Genomic DNA, 24,028 nt, shown 5'->3' on the forward strand with positions numbered 1-24,028 from the left:
GAACGCCCGGAATTCTGACAGTGATGCTTGACATTTCATGACTGGTTCCTGACTGTTCCTCTGTTGATGACAGCAGGTCATCTAAAACAACCTCACAGAAAGAGGGACGATCCATTCCTTCACAAAGGGATGGAGAGCCTTCCGAGGCCAGAGTGCAGTGGCCCAGCGCAGGGCGAGGAAAACGATCAGGGATAAAAGGGGCATTACATAAAGAAAAGAGAGTCAATTCACTAAGAAGACATAATAATCTTTAATAATCAACAACAGAGCACCAAAATATGAGCGAAGATTTGGTAGAACTGCCAGGAGAAATAAACCAATCCACTGTTAAAGTTGGAGACTCCAACACTCCTCTATCAGAAATGGACAGATCGAGCAGGCAGAAAAGCAGTGAGGATAGAGTTGAACTGAACCGCACTATCGATCAATGGGATCTGTTGACATTTATAGAATACTTCATCCAACCAGTGCAGAATACACATTGTTCTCAAGCTCATGTGGAACATTCACCAAGATAGAGCACATTCTTGGGCATAAAACACATGTTAACAAATTTACAAGAATAGAAATCAAACAAAGTATGCTCTTAGAACACAATGCAATTAAACTGGAAACCAATAACAGAAAGATAGCTGGAAAAACCCCCCAAATAGTACAGAATTAAGCAACATACTTCTAAATAACACATGGGTAAAAGAAGAGGTCTCAAAAGAAATTCAAAAATGTTTTTAACTAAATGAAAATGAAAATACCACTTATCAAAATCTGTGGGATGCAGCAAAAGCAGTGATTGGAGGGATATTTATAGAACTGAATGCATATATTAGAAAAGAAAAAAGATCTAAAATCTATCATCTAAGTCCCATCTTAATAAACTAGAAAAGAAGAGCAAATTAAATCCAAAGTAAATGGAAGAAAAGAAATTTTTAAAAATTGGAACAGAGATTTCTCTGCTTCTTCAGTGAAATTGAAGACAGGAAATTAATAGAGAAAATCAAAGAAACCAAAAGCTGGTTCTTTAAAATGATCAGTAAAATCAATAAACCTCTAGCCAAGCTACTGGCTCTTTTCCAAGAAAAAGAGAGAGAGGACACAAATGACTAATAGAAATGAAAAATAGGTCATTACTACTGACCCCACAGACATTAAAAGGATAACAGAGGAATGTTATGAACAACTCTGTGCCCACAAATCTTGTTGATCTTTTTAAAGGACCAGATTTTGGATTTGTTCATTTTTTTCTATTTTTCTATTCTCATTTCATTTATCTCTGTAATCTTTACTATTTCCTTCCTTCTGTTACTTTTGGGTTTAATTTGTTCTTCATTTTCTAATTGTTTAAGGCGTATAGTTAGGTGATTGATTTAAGATCTTTCTTCTTTGTTAATATATGCATTTACAGCTATTAATCCCCCCTCAGCATTGCTGTGCTGTACCCCATAATTTTTGGTATATTGTATTTTCATTTTCATTTGTCTCATAGTATTTTCTAATTTCCCATTGTGATTTCTTTTTCAACCCATTGGTTGCTGAAGCATATGTTGTTCAATTTCCACATATTTGTGAATTTTCCACTTTTTCTTCTGTTAGTGATTTTCAGTTTCATTCCATTGCTGTCAGAAAAGATATTCTGTATGATGTCAGCCTTTTAAAATTTTTTAAGATTTGACCTGTGAATTAACAGATGGTCTATTCTGGAGAATGTTCTTTTTGTACTTGAGACAAATGTATATTCTGCTATTGTTGGGTGAAATGTTCTGTATATATCCCTTAGGTCTAATCGGTTTATAGTCCTCTCTTTCCTTATTGATCTTCTGTCTGGTTGTTCTATCCATTATTGAAAATGGGATATTAAAATATCTAACTGTCATTGTAGTTGGATATCCCCCTTTAGTTCTGTCCATTTTTAGTTCATATATTTTGGGGCTATACTATTAGATGTGTATATGTTTAAAATTGTTACACATTCTTTGTCAGAGAGAGAGTGCGCACAAGCAGGGGGAGCGGCAGGCAGAGGGAGAAGTAGGCTTCCCGCTGAGCAGGGAGCCCAGTGTGGGACTCAATCCCAGGACCCTGGGATCATGACCTGAACTGAAGGCAAACGCCCAACCGACTGAGCCACCCAGGTATCCTTTGTTACACATTCTTGATGAGCTAAAATTTTAACAATTTGAATTAATCAATTTTGTCTTATAATAAAATAGCAAACCCAGCTCTCTTTTGGTTACTATTTGCATGGAATATCTTTTCCATCCATTAACTGTCATGCTCTTCGTGTCTTTGAATCCAAAATAAGTCTCTTGTAGACAATATAGGGTTAGATTATACATATTATAAAAATATGTACAAAATCTACCTGAGGAAAACTACAAAACTTTGATGAAAGAAATCAAAGAAGTTCTAAATAAATGGAAAGCTAGTCCATATTCATGGACAAGAAGACTCATATTGTTAAAATATCAGTTCTTCCCAACTTGATCTGTAGATGCCTCACAATCCCAATCAAAATCCTAGCAAGTTACTTTGTAAATATCAACAGACTGATTCTAAAGGGTCCTGGGATCAAGCTTCATGTCAAGCTCCCTGCTCAGAATGAAATGACAATCTATAGACCAGGAGAAAATATTTGCAAAACACTCATCTGGTAAAGGACTTGTAACCAAATTATACAAAGAACTCTTTCTCTCTTTTTTTTTAAATATTTTTTTATTCATTATTTGACACAGGGAGCGAGCAAGAGTGAGACAGAGAGAGAGAGCGAGACAGAGAGCAAGCACAAGCAGGGGGAAATGGCAGGCAGAGGGAGAAGCAGGCTCCCCACTGAGCAAGGAGCCTGATGCGGGGCTCGATCCCAGGACCCTGAGATCATGACCTGAGCCGAAGGCAGCCACCTAACCGACTGAGCCACCCAGGCGCCCCTATACAACGAACTCTTAAAACTCAATAATAAGGAAACAAATAACCCTATTAAAAAGTGGACAAAGGGGCGCCTGGGTGGCTCAGTCGTTAAGCATCTGCCTTCCGCTTGGGTCATGATCCCAGGGTGCTGGGATTGAGCCTTGCATCAGGCTCTCAGCAGGGAGCCTGCTTCTCCCTCTCCCACTCCCCCTGCTTGTGTTCCCTCTCTCGCTGTGTCTATCTCTGTCAAATGAATAAAATCTTAAAAAAAAAAAGTGGACAAAACATTTGAACAGACACCAAAGATGGCAAATAGCAGATCAAAATATTCTCAACATCAAATGTCATTAGGGAATTACAAATTAAAACAATGAGATACCACCATACATCTTACTAGGATGACTAAAATCCGAACACTGACAATACCAAATGCTGGCCTGAAACTAGAGTCAAAGGAACTCTCATTCATTGCTGGTGGGAATGTGAAATAGTACAGTCACTTTGGAAGATAGATTGGTAGTTGCTTACAGAGCTAAACATAGTTTTACCAGATGATCCTGCCATCATACTCCTTGGTAATTCCCCAGATGAAAACTCATTCCACACAGAAACCTGCACGTGCACATTTAGAGCAGTCTTATTCGTAATTCCCCAAATTTAGAAGCAACAAAGTTGTCCTTTAGTAGGTGAATAAACTGTGGTATATCCAACAATGGAATATTATTCAGCAATAGAAAGAAATGAACTATCAAGCTAAAAAAAGACTTGGAAGAAAAGTAAATGTATATTGTTAGGTGAAAGAAACCATTCTGAAGACCACGTACTGTATTATTCTTACTATGACACTCTGGAAAAGGCAAAACTATAGAGACAGAAAATGATCAGTGGTTGACAGAGGTTCCAGGGGAGGGACAGATGAATAGGTAGAACAGTATTTTTAGGGTAGCGAAACTACTCTGTTTGGTTCTGTAATGATAGACACATGTGTTTGTACCAAAACTCTTTGTACAAAGGATATACAACACAAAAGAGCAAGCCCTAATGTTAACTATGGACTTTAGTTAATATTAATGACTCAATATCGATTCATCAATTATAATAAATGTACCACAGTAATGTGAGAAGTTAATAATAAAGTAAATTGTGTTGGGGGTAGGATGGGGGAAAATGGGATATTTTAGAATCTGTACTTTCTGCCCGGGTTTTCTATGAACCTAAAACTACTCCCCCTAAAATAAAATCTGTTAATTTAAAAAAAAGTAGGTAGATTTTTGACATAAAGAGAGAAACCTCTAGGAAAGCTTTAGGCAGAAGAGCAGCATGGTCAGATAGAGGTTTTGGAGAAAGCTGCCCGCAGGCTGTCAGGGCAAGGGGGACTGTGTACCAAGTCTGGCATCAAAGAGTAATGCATGGTCCACACAGACGATGGAGACATTCTCACGTAGGCTAATGAGGAAGGGAAAGAGGATCTGGGTTTGAGAAATATTTACAAGGCCAAACAGGCGAGATGTGGCTGGCTGTGAATGAAAGGAACGAGGGAAAGGACAGGACAGAGCTCGGTTTTCCAGCCTGGGTGAACAGGTGGGTAACAGTTCTGTCAAAGGAGACACAAAGTTCCCTAATCTCAGATAACACCCTGTGTCCATCCCTTTGTCCTCACAGATTGAAATAGGTCCTTACTGTGTGCGTATTTGTCCCGTGGCAGCCTGCCCCTCTGGACTGAGAACGCAGGGGCAGAACCACGTCGGGTCCGCAGGCCCTCGCAGCCCCGGCGCTGGCGCCGAGTCAGCACGCCATAAATAGTTGTCAAAATATAGAAAGAGAATGCGAAAGGGAACATGAAGGAAAAAAGACACCAATTTAACGAGTTCCTTTCTGCACACGGTGAGTCTGATATGACTGCACAAAAACCCAGGTGTGGATAATCAGGAGGCAGCAGGAATCGTGGGGGGCAGAATAGGTTTGGAAATAAAGATGTGGAAGTTTCCAGCAAGTGATAAAAGCGTGGAAATGAGGGGGCGCCTGGGTGGCTCAGTCAGTTAAGCGTCTGACTTCAGCTCAGGTCATGGTCTCAGGGTCCTGGGATCAAGTTCTGCGTGGACTTTGACGGGCTCCCTGTTCAGCAGGGAGTCTGCTTCTCCCTCTCCCTGTCTCTCCTCTTGCTTATGCTCGCTCACTCTCAAATAAATAAAGTCTTTTCGTTTAAAAAAAGCGTGAAAGTGAGAAGAGCGTCAGGAGCGAACCCTAATGAAAGTCAACATTTAAAGGAATTTAGGGGAGCACCTGGGTGGCTCAGTCGGTTAAGCGTCCCACTCTTGATTTCAGCTCAGGCCATGATCTCAGGTTCGTGAGAGTGAGCCATGCATCAGGCTCCACGCTGGGCATGGAGCCTGCTTAAGATTCTCTCTCCCTCCCTCTCTCTCCCTCCCCCAACCACCCCTCCCCCGCTCATGTGTTCTCTAAAAAAAATAAATAAAGGGATTTACTTCCTCCTACTTCATAGTCTATTGCCTTTGCCTTCTAGAAGTGCACCAATCCCCACCCCTTGGGCTGCTCTCAGAGCTGACATATGACACAACTCAGGAACACACTAGTGACTTAGTGTGCACCCTGAAGAAACCACAGGCTTTGTCAAGCAGGGTGACGGGACATCCTGGACTTTCCAGCATCAGTCTGTTGAAATCACCCTATAACCAGGTGATATGTCAAACTATGCATTTAGAAACTCAGATAATGTTCTTCAAGGAAGGATCCAGGCTCCTTCTGCCTGTCCTCCTTACTTATACTGTCTTTGTCCTCATACTTGTCATCCCATGGACAGTTTGTGTCTCCAGGAAAAAGGGGGCAGGAGGAAGGGGGAAGAAGGGGTAAAGAAATTCCTTGTACTAAGTCTTTGCCATTTTTTCTGGACAGGAAGCCCTCCCGGTGGTTTCTACCTACATCTCATTGGTCATCTGTGTCTACCAGAGGGCAGAAATCGAGCCTGTAGCTTTTACAGCTTCTATGATAGAGCTTAGAGATGGGAGAGATGAAAGCTGAAAACTGCCAATCAAGTATTTCAGACTTAGGAATAAATGTAAGTTACATTATTATATCTGTATATTTCCTAAAATCCTGTGAGCGTATCTTAAGCTAATTTACTCATACTGATGTCAATTTCTATTTGCATGGTTTTCGGAGTGATCATATTTCCAAAATGTCCCCTCTATATATTCCCACCTTTTTTATTTTCAGTCTTAATGTCAGTTTATATGGTCTATTTTATCAAAGTGAACTCAGAAAGGATAGAAAATATTTCCAGATGCTAGCCCAGGTAGTTGGGGGAATAAAATATATTTTTAGCCACATGTTATTTTTTAAATTTGTTCCTGGAATTTTCCCCAGTGGTGGCGAGAATATCTGTGGTTGGCAAGCAACAGTGCCATGGATAATTTTACCTATCTTCCCACATGTTTGCCCTGCTTGGTACATGACATAAATTGGAGTTGGTACAAATGTAAAGTCAGAGAATGGGTTGTTTGTTTTTTTTTTCAAGCATCTGTTTTGTGGTTGAAGATTTTATTTATTTATTTGACAGAAAGTGAGCGCGTGTGAGAGCAGGGGGAGCGGGAGAAGCAGGCTCCCCACTGAGCAGGGAGCCTGAGGTGGAACTCGATCCCAGCACCCTGAGCCGAAGGCAGACACTTAAGGACTGAGCCACTCAGGTGCCCCAGAGAATGGATTTTGTTTGTATGGAGCCTTTTCCACAGAGAAGTGCTTTGTCTCCATCTGGTGGACAACCTCATCTCTGCAATATCAGCGGTGGTCCTCAGGCCTGGCTGCACCTGACGATCACCAGTGGTGCTTGGAAACAATCTGGATGCCCAGGCCCCTCCCCAGACCCTTTCAATCAGGTCTGAGAAAGGATCCAGGCAGCAGTACTTTTTAAGGATATGTAGGTGGGGTCTCTCTGGCTGACTCATTAGGTAGAGCATGTGACTCTTGATCTCAGGGTCATAAGTTCAAGTTCCATGTTGGGTGTAGAGATTAGAAGAAAAATAAAATCTGGGGCACCCTGCCTTTGGCTCAGGTCATGATCTCAGGGTCCTGGAATCGAGCCCCAAGCAGGGCTCATTGCTCAGCAGGGGAGTTTGCTTCTCCCCTTCCACCTGCTCATGCTCTCTTGCTCACTCTCTCTCTTTCAAATAAATAAATAAATAAAATCTTTTTAAAAAATTAAAAAAAATAATGATATGTAGGTACTTTCAATGTGCAACTAAAGAGCAGGAGAAGCTCTAAATTGGTGAATTTTGGACAATCATTCGTCAAGTAAGATTTCCATAAAGGAAGAAGAGCAATCTATTCAGGTAAATTCTACAATTATCCTGAGGTTTTTCCCTACCTTCCAAGAGGGGAAATTGGCAAGTGTTGCTAAGAATATAAGAAATCTAAATTACTTCCTGCGTGACTCTGTGTAAGAGGCTGGATGTGCTGGGCGCCTGGGTGGCTCAGTTGGTTAAGCGACTGCCTTCGGCTCAGGTCGTGGTCCTGGAGTCCCGCATCGGGCTCCCTGCTCGGCAGGGGGTCTGCTTCTCCCTCTGACCCCTCCCCTCTCATGCTGTCTCTCTATCTCATTTTCTCTCTCAAATAAATAAATAAAATCTTTAAAAAAAAAAAGAGGCTGGATGTGCTGAGCAAACACACACACACACACGCACACACACACACACACACAAAGATCAGACTGGTTCCTGGTAGTTTCAATCTGATTTGGATGTTATGTATTTGCTGAAAACTTTCTTACATATTTTATTTCATTCTCTCAAGAACTCGTTAAAATGAGTAATTTTTCTTCCCACAAGTGATAATACTCCCCTGAGAACACAGAGCCCTAGAGTATCCTAGGTGCCCCCTCAGACCCTGCTTTTCCTTTCATCTTTTCGCTTAAATCTTACATTGCCAGAATCAGCTTCCTTTTCAGCTTGTGATCTTTGAAAAAGCTTCTCAAACTAATTCCCATTGACAATGGCTCAGCCTTCCTCATGCTACATGCATTACTGATATACAATTCAGTTATTGAAAAGAGGAAGTTCTGGGGCATCTGGCTGGCTCAGTCAGAAGAGCATGAGACTCTTCCCAGTGATTCTTATGAACAGACACGTTTGAGAAGCCCTGGACTAAATGAGTCCCAAGTTCTCTTCTTAAAGGTGTAATGTTTCTAATCCCTGGCTTTGCTGAATCATTGCGGGGATCTTTACAAATACCACCGCCAGGACCCCATCTGTAGAGACTGGGATGTGTGTAACTGGTCATTCTAATGTGCATCCAGAGTTGAGGGTCACTGTTTGTCGCCCATCATTCACAGTCTCAAGCCTATTTGAGGAGAGTTGCACCCTCTGAGATCAAGGGGAAAACTCTTGACCCCAAGTTACCACCAGGACGTGGATGTTGGGAGACATTGGTAGTGTTGTGGCTTCTAAGGTATACCTGATTCTTAGCCTTTATTGAGAGAAGCTTCTAGCACACTAGGAACCAACCTCTAAATGCTTTTTTAGCATCTTTCAGCCTGTAGTAATCACTTTTTTATTTTATTTGATCAAGCTATTTAATCATTTCGATTGCATCTATGACATAGCAATTTCACTCCTAGGTACACCTACAGAAATGCACGCAAGTGTGTACCCAAAGACATGTTTAAAGAATGTTTGTACCCATGTATAAGTATCCCCAAACTGGAAACCTAAATGTCCTCCAATAGAATGGATAAGTAAATTATGATATCTTCATACAATGGAATACTGTATTACAATAAAAGTGGGGGGGAACGATGGCTACACATAACAGATGCATAAACGTGACCAATGTAATATTGTACAAAGTCAGACACAGTGCATTATTAAATTTTTTTATTTCTGTATATAAAGCTCAAAGCGAGCAAAACTAATCCATGCTGTTAGAAGTCAAAATAGTTGTTACTTTAGGTAATAGTGACTGCCAAGGGGAAAGAAGGGATAATGATTTATTTATTAATTGTCCTGACTTGTCATTACATAGGTGTGTTCACTTTGTGATAATTCACTGAACTATACACAATTTTGTGCAATTCAATAAAAAAGTTAAAAACAAATCAGGATATTCAAAATTATTTTGTAAAAATTAAGTCTCCCTTGTATTTTTCACCTTTGTGGGAGAGTTTTAATTGATGAGAGGTAACGGGCAGTGCTCCTCAAACTTCATTGTACATATGACTTACCTGGGCTTCTTGTTAAGAGGCAGATTTGCTCCAGTATTCTAGGGTAGGACCCAAGATCCTTACATTTTTAGCAAATTCCCAGGTTATGCCCATATTTTGAGTAGCAAGGACCTAGGGCAATGCTTACCAAAACATTTTCCACAAATAGTAATATTTTGAATTGTTAATAGATGTAACCATCGGGAGGGATAGACAACTTTAGGAGATAATGCCAAACAGTTTCTCCAAAGTGGTTGCACCAACTTACACTTTACCAGCCAGGTATGAGTGTTGCAGCTGCTTACCATCACTTGGTATTGTTAGTCTTTCCATTTGGGCCATTCTGATGGGTGTGGAAGGTGCATGCACTGCAGCTTTAATTTTTATTGCTTCTCTTGCTCTTAACTTTAGTTGCACATTGAAAGTACCTAGTTATTTTTTTTAAAGATTTTATTTTTAAGTATTCTAATCTCTCCACCGAACGTGGAACTTGAACTCACGACCCTAAGATGAAGAGTCACATGTTCTATCTACTGAGTCAGGCAGAGACCCCACCTACATATAAAATAAAAAGTTTTTTAGAACCAAAGGACCAAACTGACCAAGTTTTTTAACTAACCCTTAATTAGGTTAGGCTATGCTAGCTCAAGCCTTAGGTTCAGAAAGCCATAATGAAGGCTCACATTTATGCAAGTTTAGCCTCTTTGGCCGTGAAACAATCTAAGCAAAGCCCAAATTTCCTTAATGAGTTCCATGTTTTGGGAAATTAGGGACTTTACTGTGTGTGTGAAACTTTGAGACAGAGTTCAGATACTGGTTCAAAACTGGTCCTAGTCACCTGTAATAAATTAAAGGTTTTAAAGAATCAGATTAGCCAGTAAAATTCATCTAGTCATCATTCTGGTCACTTTTGGGGATTTGGCCAAGGGTGACATACTGACAGCCTCTTTGCCTTACAAAATACACAGAGGGGCGCCTGGGGGGCTCAGCTGGTTAAGCATCTGACTCTTGATTTTTGGCTCAGGTCATGATCTCCAGGTGTGAGATAGAGCCCTGCATGGGGCTCCACACTGGGCATGGAGCCTGCTTGGTATTCTCTCCCTCGTTCCCTCCCTCTCTAAAAAAAAAAAAAAAAAAAATACAGAGGAAGGGAAATGACCATCTTTTTTGGGGGAGGGGTGGGTGGGGAGAGGGAGGAAGAGAATCTTAAGCAGGCTCCATGCCCAGCACAGAGCTCCACAGGGGCTTGATCTCACAACCCTGAGATCATGACCTGAGCAGAAATCAAGAGTCTGATGCTAAACTGACTGAGCCACCCAAGCGCCCTGGGAAACGGCCATCTTGATTAAACTGTGATTCTTATATATAAGTCCTTTGTCTGATTTAAGTGTTGCAGGTATTTTCTCCAAATCAGCAGCTTTTTTTCTTTATGGGTATCTTTTATTTTTTTTAAGATTTTATTTATTTATTTAGAGAGAGAGAGAGAGAACACAAGCAGGGGAAGCAGCAGAGGGAGAGGGAGAAAGAAACTCCACACTGAGTGGGGAGCCCGATGCGGGGCTCGATCCCAGGACCTGAGATCATGACCTGAGCCGAAGGCAGACACTTAACCGACTGGGCCACCCAGGCGCCCCTATGGGTATATTCTAAACACTAGATATTTTTAAACTTGAAAAATTTGATGGTGCCTTTTGCACTCTAAGAAACTTTTGTCTACCAAACTTCAAAAATATTTCCTCCTAAAAATTTTATAGTTTTAGTTTTTGTTTAAATCTTTTTTGAGTTTTGTATATACTGTAGGGTTAGAGTTGAAGTTCAATTTTTTTTTCCCCACAAGGCTATCTATTTATTTTTGAACCATTTGTTGAAAAGACTGTTTTTCCCCCATTGAATTACCATAGCATTTTTGTCAAAAGTCAATTAAAATCAACCCGGGGATCTACTTGTGGACCCTCTATTCTCTTCCATTGGTCTGTATCTATCCTTAGGCCAATACCACACTATCTTGATTACTATAGTGTTTGTTTGTTTTTTTTAAGATTTATTTATTTGTGGGGGGAAGGGCAGAAGGAAAGGGAGAGAATCTCAAGCAGACTCCCCACTGAGTGCAGAGCCTGAAGCAGGTTTCAATCCCATGGCCCTGAGATCATGACCTGAGCCAAAATCAAGAGTTGGACACTTAACTGACTGAGCCACCCAGGAGCCTCTTTACTATAGTTTTATATAAGATTTGCTATCAGAGTAACTTTTCTCTTTTCAAGAATTATTTGAACTATTCAAGATTCTTTGTATGTCCATGTAAATTTCAAAATCAATTTGTAAATATTTGCCAAAAAATCCTGCAGGGGATTTTGATAAGCATCACTTAGAATCAACAGGGGAGAACAGATACCTTAAAAGCACTGTCTTCCAATCCCTGGATATGACACAACTACCCTTTCATTCAGGTCTTTAAAACTTTCAGTAATGTTTTGAGGTTTTCAGTATACAGGGTTTTTCACATTTAAAAAGATTTATCCTGGGGCGCCTGGGTGGCTCAGTCGTTGAGCGTCTGCCTTCAGCTCAGGTCATGATCCCAGGGTCCTGGGATAGAGCCCTGCGTCGGGCTCCCTGCTCGGCTGGAAGCCTGCTTCTCCCTCTCCCCCAGCTTGTGTTCCCGCTCTATCTCTCTGTCAAATAAATAAATAAAATCTTAAAAAAAAAAATAAAATAAAAAATAAAAAGATTTACCCCTACTTAATTTTTGGTGTTATGGAAAATTATATTTGAATTTCATTGACAGTATACAGAGATGCAATTGATTTAATGTTGATTTATCTCCTGCAACCTTGTTAATTATTAGTAGTAGCATTTATTTTTTAGTTCTTAGGATTTTCTTTGTATGTGCTCATGTCATTTGTGAATAGACAGTTGTACTTCACCCTTTCTAATCTACTACACTGACTAGGGCCTCAAATACAAGTCTGAATAGTGGTAAAGGCATACATCCTCATTTCAGTGTAGATCTTGGGGGGGGAAGTGTTCAACAGTATATCCTTAAATATGTTACCACTAGGTATTTTATAAATTTCCTTTATTATGTTGAAAAAGTTCCCTTCTATTCATTTGCTGAGAGCTTTTATGAACCTTGTAAAATGCTTTTAGTGAACTTTGTAAAGTGATCACGTGGTTTCTCAATTTTGTTATTATGGTAAATACTACTAATTGATTTTCAATTATACCAACCTTGCATTCCTGAGAAAACCCCACTTTGTCATCAGCTAAGTTTTATACATTGCTGGATTCAAATTGCTAATATTTTGTTAACAGAGTTCCCTCCTGTTTTCTAAAATATTACATAAGATGGTCTAATTTCATACTTAAATGTATGATAGAATTTACCAGTGAAGCCATCTGGGTCTAGAATTTTCTTTGTGGGAAGAACAGTAATTCAATTTCTTAAACAGATACAGGAATATTCAAACTCTATTTCTTTTCATGTCTGTTTTGGTAATTTGTGTCTTTCAATAAAGTTATCTATCTCATTTGTCAAATTTACCAGTATATTGTATCTAAACAAAGACAAAGGGGACAAAGGCTGGTCCTTCCTTTGGGTGAGGCCAAATTCCTTACCACACATGGCCTTTGTTATTAGGAGAGCCTTGATGACGAATGTAGGGGTAAGGAGTCATGCAGTCTGCGGCCGACCTAAAAGAGGAAAAGAGCAGTATGTAGCAGACATAAAACCAGTGAAGACATATGGGAATTTATTATACTACTTTCACAACTTTTTTATAGATGTAAAATTTTTGAAAAAGGTTAAGTGATATATTCATATTCTATAACCCAGCAATTTAAAGAACCAGAAAATCACACACATATTCAGCACAAGGAGCTTTATCACGCATCAAAGTTTGAAAACAACCTAAACATCCAAGAGGATCTGATAAACAAACGACAGTACATGACACCAAACACCCAACAACAAAAACAAAATCACATTTTTTCCTCAAGAGTATCTATGTGGAAAAATTTCAGTATAGACGATTGAAGGAAAAGGTTGCAACACTGAATATAGGACCCCATCCTATTTGCACAGGAAAAAGACTGCAAAACAACCCCGTGATCTAAATGTGGTTGTCTCTGAGTGCTGGTGTCACAGGTGAACTGGACTCTTCCTCGCACTCCTTTCCTCAATTTCTTAAAGGATCCGAGACTCTCATCACTCCAGCGGCACCAGAAAGGAGAGCCTGCATTTACTTAAGGGTTTAGTAGGCCAGGTGGCATGGTCTGGATTAACCCGAGCACAGGGAAGTTCTAACTGGCCACGAGACAGCGCAGCAGAGCAGAAACCACCACGGACTGGACAGATGCCTCCACTGTGAGATCTGGTCTCACTCCCTCCGAGACAGGCAAAGGTTGGGAGACTAAGACGGTACGTGCGAAAATGATGAAGTTTCATACAAATGCAAAAGCAAATGCTTTTCTACTTTGTTCCATGAGTACATTCATGGGCTTGGTAGCTTTTATTATAGGAAACTCACATGGAACAATGAAGCCTTGTGTTCAAAGATCAGAGTGGAGATTTCAATCTGTGCTCCCTGCATGGTCCTGGGCCAAAGGTTTAGCCTTTCTGAGCCTATTCCCACCCTTGAAAAACTGGCACGATGAAGGTAATTTGTAATCACTGTCCTTCTGTATCAAAAGATTTTTGTGGAAGAAGTCTGTGAGGGCGGTCTGCAATCTATGAAGTACTTTGTGAGGTTAATGTTCTTTTAGGGCATGAGTGGTCAACATGCTGTAATATTTTTGAAGAGTTGGCCTTGGGTGAGAACAGCATTTCAGGACACCAACGGGCGCTGACACAAGAAACCTCGGGGCGGACAATGTTCAGGTTGACAAGGACAATCAACTTCATCTGACAGGCAGCACTGAATACCTGGGATCCAGAGCCGACTGGTCAAAGGCCCTGTCAGGGAAAGTTGAGGAGGGCAGGAACCACCCCTACAAAGGGGAGGTGAGCATGTGAGAACCCTTTGTTTGTGAGAATCCAGAGACCTAAACATCCTGCGAAGCTGTGTTAGAGAATATGGTGAGGAGCTCACATGATACCCCCATGCACCGTGTGAGGGGAACACTGCCCCACACCCTAAAACCTGGGGCCGCCCTGGGCCTCTGGAGAGGGCTGCTGCATCATCCCTGAGCACAGTGCTGACTGTGTGGGCTGCACCATTGTCTAGGCTGCAAAGTGAGGAATGAGCACATTTCCTCTTGAAATGCCCATGTGAGCCAGCTGACAACCACATCAGTAGAAAGCTGATCTTGGCAGGGCGTCAGAGGCCAGCGATTGGACAAGATATCTGCCTAACCTGCTGCTGGACATGTGGCAAGAAGATGCAAAACTAGCTGTAGAGGAAATATTTTTGTTTTCCTCTACCCTTTTTATTTCTCTCCCTGGAATGCCAAGGACAAATCTTTCTGGGTTTGGGGTCAGTGACAATACGCACAGCAAGGAGCTCAGCCTCTCACACCAAGATCCCTTTGACAAAAGCGATCTACTCTTATGAGTGTGAAATTGATACATTTATTTGACTAAATCAGTCACCCAGATACACTCAAAAAAATTTTTTTTTTCCAAAAAACCAATTCACTGCTTTCTGTATTAGGAATAATGAAAGCAAGAAATATTGTCAAATCGGGATGTTGAGAGGTAGGCTGACCACTAAATCTGTAAAAATAATACAAATACAAACACCAGAGGTTATATTCAGGCAATTTATTGTAAACAGGATTACCCTAGCACTCCACCATACTGGCTGTGTCACATGCTCTCCCTTCCACATCAACTAGGCAAAAAGACTTTTTTAAAAAGTCGTTAAGTAATAACTTAGTTTGTTTCCCACAAATCTCATTTATTAAGCACTGAGTACAGCAGTATTCGGGATAGTCTGTTATTGCTCATGGACTGCAGCTTGGACCCATTTCGATGAATCCATTAGTATGCCTGAGTGATCCAACAGCAGCTCGAGATCCAATGTGGCAACTGGACAATGCTGGAACACCTTGCACAACAATCCAGGTTCCTGGAAGACTACATGAGATTCCTTTCAGATTTCTTCATGTGACTTTCTCATAAAAATGACACTGTTAAATTTCACCCATTTTTTTTTAAAAAGAGCTAAAAATTACTCCATAGCACATAATTCTCCACAGAAAAGGTAGGTGGATTATTTACTCTTACAGTGGTGGATTTAAACACTCAGGGCTAATTTTAGATCCCTCTTGTATATATTTGCAGTTTGATGAAAAGCTGCATAGTCTACAAATGCATAAAACCAGAAGGAAGTGATGGCTCACGCACCTTCTGATGGACAAAGACAGGCTTCCCACAAGGAAACTCCTGCAGGTAGGGGTAAAAAGACAGGTACAGCACCACGTTTATCTGACAGTGGAAATGGAGCCCTGCTTTCGAAAGCAGCCTCCACAGGTATGATTCTATCATTCTTGCCCCAAATGTAGATTATCTGGGAAATGGCAAATGTGAAAACCTAAGGTGTGAAAAGACATGACTCTACAGAAAGAAGTCCTGGCCAATCACTCCCGTGGAGGTAAGATGTCATCGGAGAATGCCATCCTGTTCTTTGCCTGAGTTAGTGGATGATGGGGCCACGTACGGACTGTTACTAGTGCCTGGGTGTAGAAGGATATTCACAATTTCTCTTGAAGCAAGGTTGAACAACAGTAAATATTTCAAAACAGCTGTTAAATCTACAGTAACAATTCATCTAAAATAGTATCTCATGAAAAAAATAGTTTTTAAAAGTCCACTCCAGTCTTCATCTGTGTTTGTATGTTTATATTTATATATTCAAAAAATAACTTAACACTTAAGGCAATATTAGACTGGTAGCAAAAAGGGATTTTAGAGTCTTCTGGAGATCACACTATTTAAGAATCAAGGCTTTATTTTTTTGTACCTTCAAAAAGGTGGCTTTGTACTTGTTGTCTTTTAAATTCATAATGGGGCAAATATTTCGGTTCATACACTGACTGCCGTATCATGGCAGTAAAAAGTTACAAGTGTTTATAATAGCTGATGTTGGAAAAGCATGTCACACACTCAGTGGGATCTGAAGTTGACCCTATTTGTACTCATTAAATAAATACAATAAATGTTATTGATGGGAAAAGGTAAAACTGATGGAACACTGCAAACCAATTATGAACAAGAATGTCAAAATAATTCAATCAGAAAGAAACAAATCACAGTAATCCTGAGAAATTCAGTTTGGGACAAAATTGATGCAAGGTAAGTCTGTATTTCTAACATTGTAAATAAGTAGGGTGTTCTAGGTTTTCCAGCATTTTACTAGTTTGAATAAAAAACATGTTCAAATTTTATAAAAAGATTAAAACCATGCCTTATGTAATCAGCAATTTCACCAATAAAAGAAAATTATTTTAGCTTTGTTCATTATCTGCCCAATGTTAATGTTCTCCATTGATTTACATGAAACCACCAAGTAGAAAGCAAATTTGAGGATCAGTTTTTAAAAAGGTATCACACCTTTCTAAAGGTTTTTAAAGCCTTTTCTGTCAACTTAGGAGGCTTTTAGGGAAAAAAAAAACAACTAACACATTGTCTTCTGACAAGTGACTATTTTACAGAATAGGGAAGGGAAGATTCTACAGGAATATCATTCATCATTTTAAGTACTGTTATAGAAGGGAAATTTCTCTTAGTAATGAAAAGAAAAATTTTTAAAATATTTAAGAGGCATGTATTTAAAAATATTCTACATCTATAAGATTTTGTAATTTAATTACTTTGGATTTTTAATATTTCTACATAATGACATTTGACAAACTCCTTTTTTTTTTTCCTGTTTGTCTCTTGAATAGTGAACCAAAAACTATTAAAGTGGCCGAGGTTGTTTTCCTAGCCCCTGGAAGACTCAGGGATGCATCCTCCTGCACTTTCCCACCCTTGAGGAATCTTCAGAGTTTTGCAGCCATGAAGTTAATATGTGGTTTCACAAGGGGAAACAGTGGCAAACCACGCTTGAACTCAGTCATGTTCTGAATCACTTCAGGCTGCAAAGAAAAAAAGTTCTCTTAGTGTTTATAGTCTAAAAAAGCAGACTTAACTAGGACATCTTTTTTTTTTTTTCTATATACACACTAGTTTCTACCGCACCCACTATGATCTGATCTTCCTCGATCACTAGGGCTGGAGGGTCTATGCAAACCTACGGTGAGCGTCCCCAGTGGGACCCAGGGCCAGAAAGAAGACGCTTGGCTTCCCTCTGGGCACACAAGGCTCGGACACAAGAGCGGGCACGCAAGTCTCCAGCAGGACGCAGGGGCTGGCGTACCTACTCGGCAAGGGCCTGGTCACACTGCCAGTTTCCTCCTCCTACCAGTAAATGCCAACCTTTCCAGATGATTGAAATATGATGGCACCATGGAAGGGTCTAGGTACTGACATGGCTGGAGATAACTCTCTGGAGAGCAACATAACTGTTCAAACTAGAAGCAAAGGCAAACAAGGTCAGAGGCCCAGTCTGTCTGCAGATGACAAAGGAATGACCCCTGGAAGCTGTCAGAATGGCGACCCGGCCTTTAAGGGGAATGCAGAGGCTCAAACGCCTGGTGACCTGAAACCTCTAGTCTTAGGTGTCCTGATGAAAAAGCTCCTTCCAAGTAGGAAGTCCTCTAACCATGTAATCTAACATGACATTTGCCTTTCTTACTTGTGGCAAGGCTGGTGCTTGTGACAAATTTATATCATTTTGACATGGGAACTCTCCAACCACAGGACCTAGAAGAAAATGAAAGGTTTACTGCTTACTTAATAAATACTGGCATACAAGAGCAACTCGAAAAAAAAAATTTGAAACCGGACTTGGCTCATTAAGAAACTGTACCAGGCCCATGTCCTCTCAGGCTTCCTGCTCCTTAAGACCTTGACTGCTTGTCCTACTTACTATCCAGACTGTCCCCAGTGATGGTTCATGATGTTACTGTGGCTATAAAGCCTTGCCCACAGCAACTCTGGGGCCCATATCTGGCCTCACCGGACCCTGAGGCTCTGACCACCAGGAAGGATCCAGTAAAACAACTAAGAAGGCCAGGGTAGCTAATGGTTGTGGGGTAAACCTTGGCCACTCAGGAGACAGAAGATGGGGAGAACTGAGCAGATAAAATGCATGCAGTGGTCCCACACAGCTTCTTCAAAGATATCCTGTGTTTTCCTGAAAAGCTATGACCAGCTTGGCCACCTACTGCTGGCTCTCTCCTTCACTGCCTCATTTCCCTTTGCCCCTTATTTTTGCTTTGATAGTGCAGACCCTGCCTCCAGTTAGTCCCCTTCTCCACCTCTTTACTCTCTGATGCTCTATTAAGGGATGTGCCTATGGCAAAGGACAACCATCATGTGCCTAAAAATATACTTTAAAAAAAGTCAACATTCAATACTTACAAGAATCCATTTCTCTGGCAAGAACATGGACAGAGACCTTATGTCTCCTTGGGGCATCTACTGCCAACATTTCCTAGGGAGAAAGTACAGCAGGTGACCCTTCTGCCCCACTAAAGAACTTAAAATGAAGTACTCTTACGAATATGAAGAATCAGCTCTCACATAGCCAGAAACAGAAAAGATGTTTCCCCCCACTTAAGAGTATTTTCTTTAGGGGCGCCTGGGTGGCTCAGTTGTTAAGCGTCTGCCTTTGGCTCAGGTCACAATCCCAGGGTCCTGGGATTGATGACTCCCTGTTAGGCAGGAAGCCTGCTTCTCCCTCTCCCACTCCCCCTGCTTGTGTTCCGGCTCTCGCTATCTCTCTCTGTCAAATAAGTAAAATCTTAAAAAAAAAAAAAAGGAGTATTTCCTTTAAACTCTACAAAGATTAGGTACAGTAGGCAAGAATTATTATTAACCCCATTTTGCAAATGAGAAAATGGAGTCCACAGAGATTAAGTGATATACTCAAACTCCTGTAGTTAGTAAGTACCTGGGCCGGAAATGAAAACCTAGCCTAGTACTCACTGGGGTGTGATGCAGGGCTATATCTAGTGATCTTAATGACTCCAGAGGCAATGGCCTGAGCTTAGTCAAGGGACGAGCACAACCTGCTCCTCTAAGAACCATCTTAGATTCTGCACCAGGGCACTACCATGGTTCCTCATCTACCAAAAGAGAAAGGAAACACATTTCTCGAGTCTCACCTTGCATCAGGCCCTCTCCTGCATTAGCACACTTGATTCTCTGTAAGCTAAGTGTCACGATGGTCTGATTTTAGAAACACAGACTCTGAGACACAGGGCGGTATGATGACGTGCTTCACATAGCTCACAGTGACGGTATGAGAGAAGCAAGCTGGTTCTCTCCACTCCACCAGGCTGCTTTGAAGGACTGCCCTAGGTCATACCATGAACACCAGGACTGGTGAGTTGGTAGATCCTGTGGGAAAGTGTCTCTTGACCTTTTCCTTAATGCTGGACCATTATCTATCTTTTCCAAAGGGAAAAGCAAGTTGTGATGAAGCTTTCCCTGATTACAGCCTCAGAGGGAGAGGTCATGGACAAAGCCACAGCAGCTCACTCACTGTTTACAGAACAGTTATGACAAGTCCTGTGCAGCTGCAGTGGAAACCCTGCTGCCGGTGCACAGCAAACACGGCCGTGGCTCCTTCCTGTGGCTCCCTCCCACTGGCAGGACGGCCCAGATTCACCCACAGGCCTGCCCTGGTCCCTTCAGCCTCTTTTAGGAGCTTGGCCCACGTTCGCCTCCAGTAACACACAGTACCTCACCTAAGATTGTCTCACCTACTGAGTAAAAAGTTTGCTTCCAAAGATCTATTCACCATCCCTTTTCACCCAAACCTTCATTGCCCTCTTATCAACCTTTATCAGTAGAGCGTTAACACCCTCTTCAGTTTCAGACTAGTCTCAATTTCCCGACCAACACTAGACAATCTCCATCTATCTTTCTATCTTCCTTCCTTCCTTCTCTCTAAGATTTTATTTATTTATTTATTTGAGAGAGAGAGAGAGAGAGAGTGCGAGCCCAAGAGCAGGGTGAGGGGCAGAGGGAGAAGCAGACTCCCCACGGAGCAGGGAGCCTGACAATGTGGGGATGCCATCCCAGGACCCCGGGATCATGACCTGAGCAGAAGGCAGACGCTTAATGGACTGAGCCACTCAGGTGCCCTAATATCCATCTTTTTAAACACAAACCAACCAATAAACAAATTGCATTTTCTTGCAAACTGTATTCTAACGAACACTGGAGTCCCAGGAGATACTTAAAGGTATTTGTGGCGAGGAGAAAAAAAAAAAGAAAAGAAAAAGGATGCATGATGAATCAATTTAGGAAGTTTAGAGTCAGGGGAGCCTGGGTGGCTCAGTCGGTGAAGAGTCCGACTCTTGGATTTCGGCTCAGGTCATGATCTCAGACTTGTGAGATCAAGCCCACGTTGAGCCCTGTGCTCAGTTGCTTGGGATTTTTCTCTCTCTCCCTCTGGCCCTCCCCCGGCTCACACACACTCTCTCTCTCTCTCTCTCCAGTAAATAAATAAATAAAATCTTTAAAAAAAAAAAGTTTTGTTAGTCAAAATTAAATGCTAGGCTAAAGAAATCTTTATTATGGGGTTTCTTAGAACTTTTAAAATGCTAACACACTCTGTGATTCTCCAAAAACAAGAATAAAGAGTGTAGTCTTTCCCAAACTTACATGGTCATGAAACCCTTTTTGTAGGGGCCCCTACTAATATCTTGCAGAACACTAGTGTACCATGGAACACAGCAAGGGAAACGATGTTCTAGACTTAGCTTAAGCTTGGTAATTAAACTCTCATTTTTTAAGACAAGAAAGACTCAGTCTTTTAACTGCTACTCTTACAAATTCAGTAATTAGGTACTACTTGTAATTTCAAATGAATAATAGAATTTGTGGAGGGAAAGAGAAAAATCTTCACTGCTTGTGGAAACGGCAGAGTAAGTTATATTAGGACATCACTCTTTTTAAACACCCCCAACTATTAATGCCTTAAATGAATGCCTTAGAAACCAAAGAGAGCTGAACATGATCACCCTTTCTTATAAGCCACTGGGAACAGAAACCTAACTTCACAAAGCAAACAGTCTGAAGCAATAAATAAACACAACCAAAACTTATTTTATAATATCAACGAGGAAAACATATTGATTTAAAGCATTCTGATTAAAACACTTAAAACACTCAGGCTGAGAATTACTACTGAAGAGCTAACAGCAACAGAGACCATTTATTTTGTATTTTTTTTTAAAGATTTTATTTATTTGACAGAGAGAGAGCGCAAGAGCAGGAACACAAGCAGGGGGAGTGGGAGAGGGAGAAGCAGGCTTCCTGCTGAGCAGGGAGCCCGATGTGGGACTCGATCCCAGGACCCTGGGATCATGACCTGAGCTGAAGGCAAACGCTTAACGACTGAGCCACCCAGGCGCCCAACAGAGACCATCTATTAAATGCTAAGCGCACCTCATTTCAATTAACACTCCTATTAATCTCTATTTTGTAAATAAGGAAACTGAAGCTCAGAAGCTCTAGGCCCCGGGTCTTCATTCAGAAGCCACACATGCTCCTGCTGCTGCTTCACGGGTAAAAGAGCTTCAGAGAAGGTCAGCTGACCGAAGCTGCAGCTCTAAGCAGGGCAGTAGGTTCAAAGCAGTAACATACAACATGGCACAAATAACAGTTGCTTATGAGTCAAAATCTAAACATGTAAGTTCAACTTACCTTGTAGAATTTGATGATATCTTCCTTGGTAAGTGTCTTTAAATATGCAACTTCTGTATTGTCTGAAAAAGCAATCAAACAATAATTTACTAATATTCCATCTTAAGTAGCCCAGAATACTACATTAAATGACAGTATGCTTCACTCCAGTGCTCTTAGGTATCCCTATTTTTAAGCGATCACCTGCTTCTGCAAGTAGTAAGGGGATAAATAACAATGAAGAGTAAGAAGATATCCTGGCTCTCTACTTAGGAGCTACTGGATCTGTAGCCTGGTCACATCAACTTTTCTGAGCCTCAGTTTCCTCATCTGGAAATTGGGACTGGAAATAACTGGAAATAACTACTTAAAGGGGCAGTCGTGAGAACAAAGGAAAATGATGAATGACGGTAACACGATGCTACCCCCATGGCAAAGGCTCAAGAAATGGGAGGTACCATTACCAATGGCTAAAACAATGACAGGTAAGGAAACGGAGACCCAAAAAAAGGTGTCTTGGCCAAGATCTTCAGCTTGCTGGTATCAGAATGAGAATACAACCCAACCCCCCTGACTTCCAGGGCAGCTTAGTGCCCCACACTGTTAATATCTGCTGTAGAAGAACGAAGCCGATGAGTGGGAGACTTCAGGGAGCACGGCAGTCCCAAATGTAAAGACACTGACACACTTTTGGAGATCCCTGCAGGCAAATGTTTAAACCCCTGTGCCTCAGGGCAGCACTTATCTCAGAAGAGTTCAATCTGCATATTTTCCTTTTTCTTTTTTTAGTGTTATGGGAAATAGATAACTATGTATCTGTGCTCAGCACCTCAGGGGCACACTAATTGAACACAAAAAAGTGAAATTAGATTTATTATTACTGCATTATTATGAGATACAGGTAGATCCAGCTCTAGTTTTAGAGAAAAAAAGATAGTTTCTAATAAAAACTGTTACTACGTTAAAAAATGGTTCTTTAGAAGCGCTATGCTCCACACCCCCACCAAATTAGCACTGGAACATCACCTACAAGACGAGTACCATTTTGTAGAACAGCTTCCATGTCCTCAAACATTACACTTATATGCCATAAATGTCGGGGCCCTAATTTTGCCTTACCTCTGTCAAAATTGTATTGCTGAGAGATGATTTCCCCCCAATATTTAGCACACTCTGCGGATAGTTTCTTTGGTTTGTCTAGTCGACGAATTGCTAGTGCTTGAATGTGTTTCTGAAAAGCCTCTTCTGTCATGTCCTCTATGGACTTCTCCATGGTGATTAGGAAAGCTTCCACTCTGCTCTCTAGGTAGTGAGGTGGCTTTTCTGACTGGATGATGAATCGTAAGCCCTGAATGCCGTTGGCTCGACGAGGCCCACTGAAGACGATGTAGCCTGCAACACAAACACCAGCCAGTCAGGACCCTGGCATTTGAGCTTGCGTCACTTTTAATCCTTCAAAACTTCTATCAGAGCAGTAAAATCTTTCAGGTTTATTTTTTCCACCTCTGAAGAAATATAAACAACTAGGATATCCTAAGTTCCTAAGGATAGAGCAAAAGAGCTCTCTGAAGAACAGTTAGAAAGTTGGGAGAGAATTCTTTCTTCCTAAAGAAAAAGAAAAAACCCTCTTCATTATTCAATCTCACATACCATCCTCACTGTGTGCTAATCATCCTCAATCTATGTTAAAGTCATTCCCATCCCTAGGATAGACTGAACTCATTTTCCTCCCCTAACCATGATTCCACCTGTTTCCTTTCACATCCAAGTTCCTTATGTGAATCCATTCCTGGACCAACTCTATTCAGACTAAAAATTTCAAGAGACCAAGTAACAGAAGGTCCCACTTCCGTTGTCATCTTGTGAGTTCACGCACAACCACTCTTCCACGTCTTTCTCAAACTGGGCTTGTGGCTTGTGTAACTCGGCTGCTCTGCTCTGAACCACATCTCTGACAGCTGTGGTGTCTTTGGGTCCCACTTTTGAGGAAGTCACTATCTTCAGCATGACCTTCAGACTGAAGACTCTTAGCAACATTGACCACACTGCACGGTAACTCTTCCTTTATAGTTTGTTCATGGTCTGTCTCCCCTGCCATAATGTCAGCTCAGAGAGGGCACAGACTTCACTTCTGTTCACTGCTGATCAGACAGTGAGCTCCTTGAAGGGAAGGGCCATCCATA

The 24,028-nt window shown here is 41.2% G+C and overlaps 1 protein-coding gene and 1 long non-coding RNA gene across 6 annotated transcripts in view; one reads left to right on the top strand and one right to left on the bottom strand.

Moving 5' to 3' along the window:
* Window positions 1-5,436: 5,436 nt before the first annotated feature.
* LOC113921864 lies at window positions 5,437-15,494 on the top strand. The gene is made up of 3 exons (XR_003519849.1): window positions 5,437-5,595; window positions 5,812-5,974; window positions 15,387-15,494. It is a non-coding gene; the product is annotated as an uncharacterized LOC113921864 (long non-coding RNA).
* Window positions 14,850-24,028, bottom strand: part of IDE (insulin degrading enzyme) — a 98,549-nt gene continuing 89,370 nt past the window's right edge. For all 5 annotated transcript variants that reach the window (XM_027593210.2, XM_027593218.2, XM_027593184.2 and 2 more), the window contains 5 exons: window positions 22,965-23,237; window positions 21,867-21,928; window positions 18,570-18,642; window positions 17,842-17,909; window positions 14,850-17,182 (listed from right to left, as the gene is read on the bottom strand). In XM_027593210.2, the coding sequence (XP_027449011.1) occupies window positions 17,087-17,182; window positions 17,842-17,909; window positions 18,570-18,642; window positions 21,867-21,928; window positions 22,965-23,237 (572 nt within the window). In that variant the 3' untranslated portion in view covers window positions 14,850-17,086. The remainder of the gene's footprint in view (window positions 17,183-17,841; window positions 17,910-18,569; window positions 18,643-21,866; window positions 21,929-22,964; window positions 23,238-24,028) is intronic.

The sequence above is a fragment of the Zalophus californianus genome, chromosome 15 (genome assembly GCF_009762305.2).
Source record: "Zalophus californianus isolate mZalCal1 chromosome 15, mZalCal1.pri.v2, whole genome shotgun sequence".
In the NCBI taxonomy this organism is placed as follows: Eukaryota; Metazoa; Chordata; class Mammalia; order Carnivora; family Otariidae; genus Zalophus; species Zalophus californianus.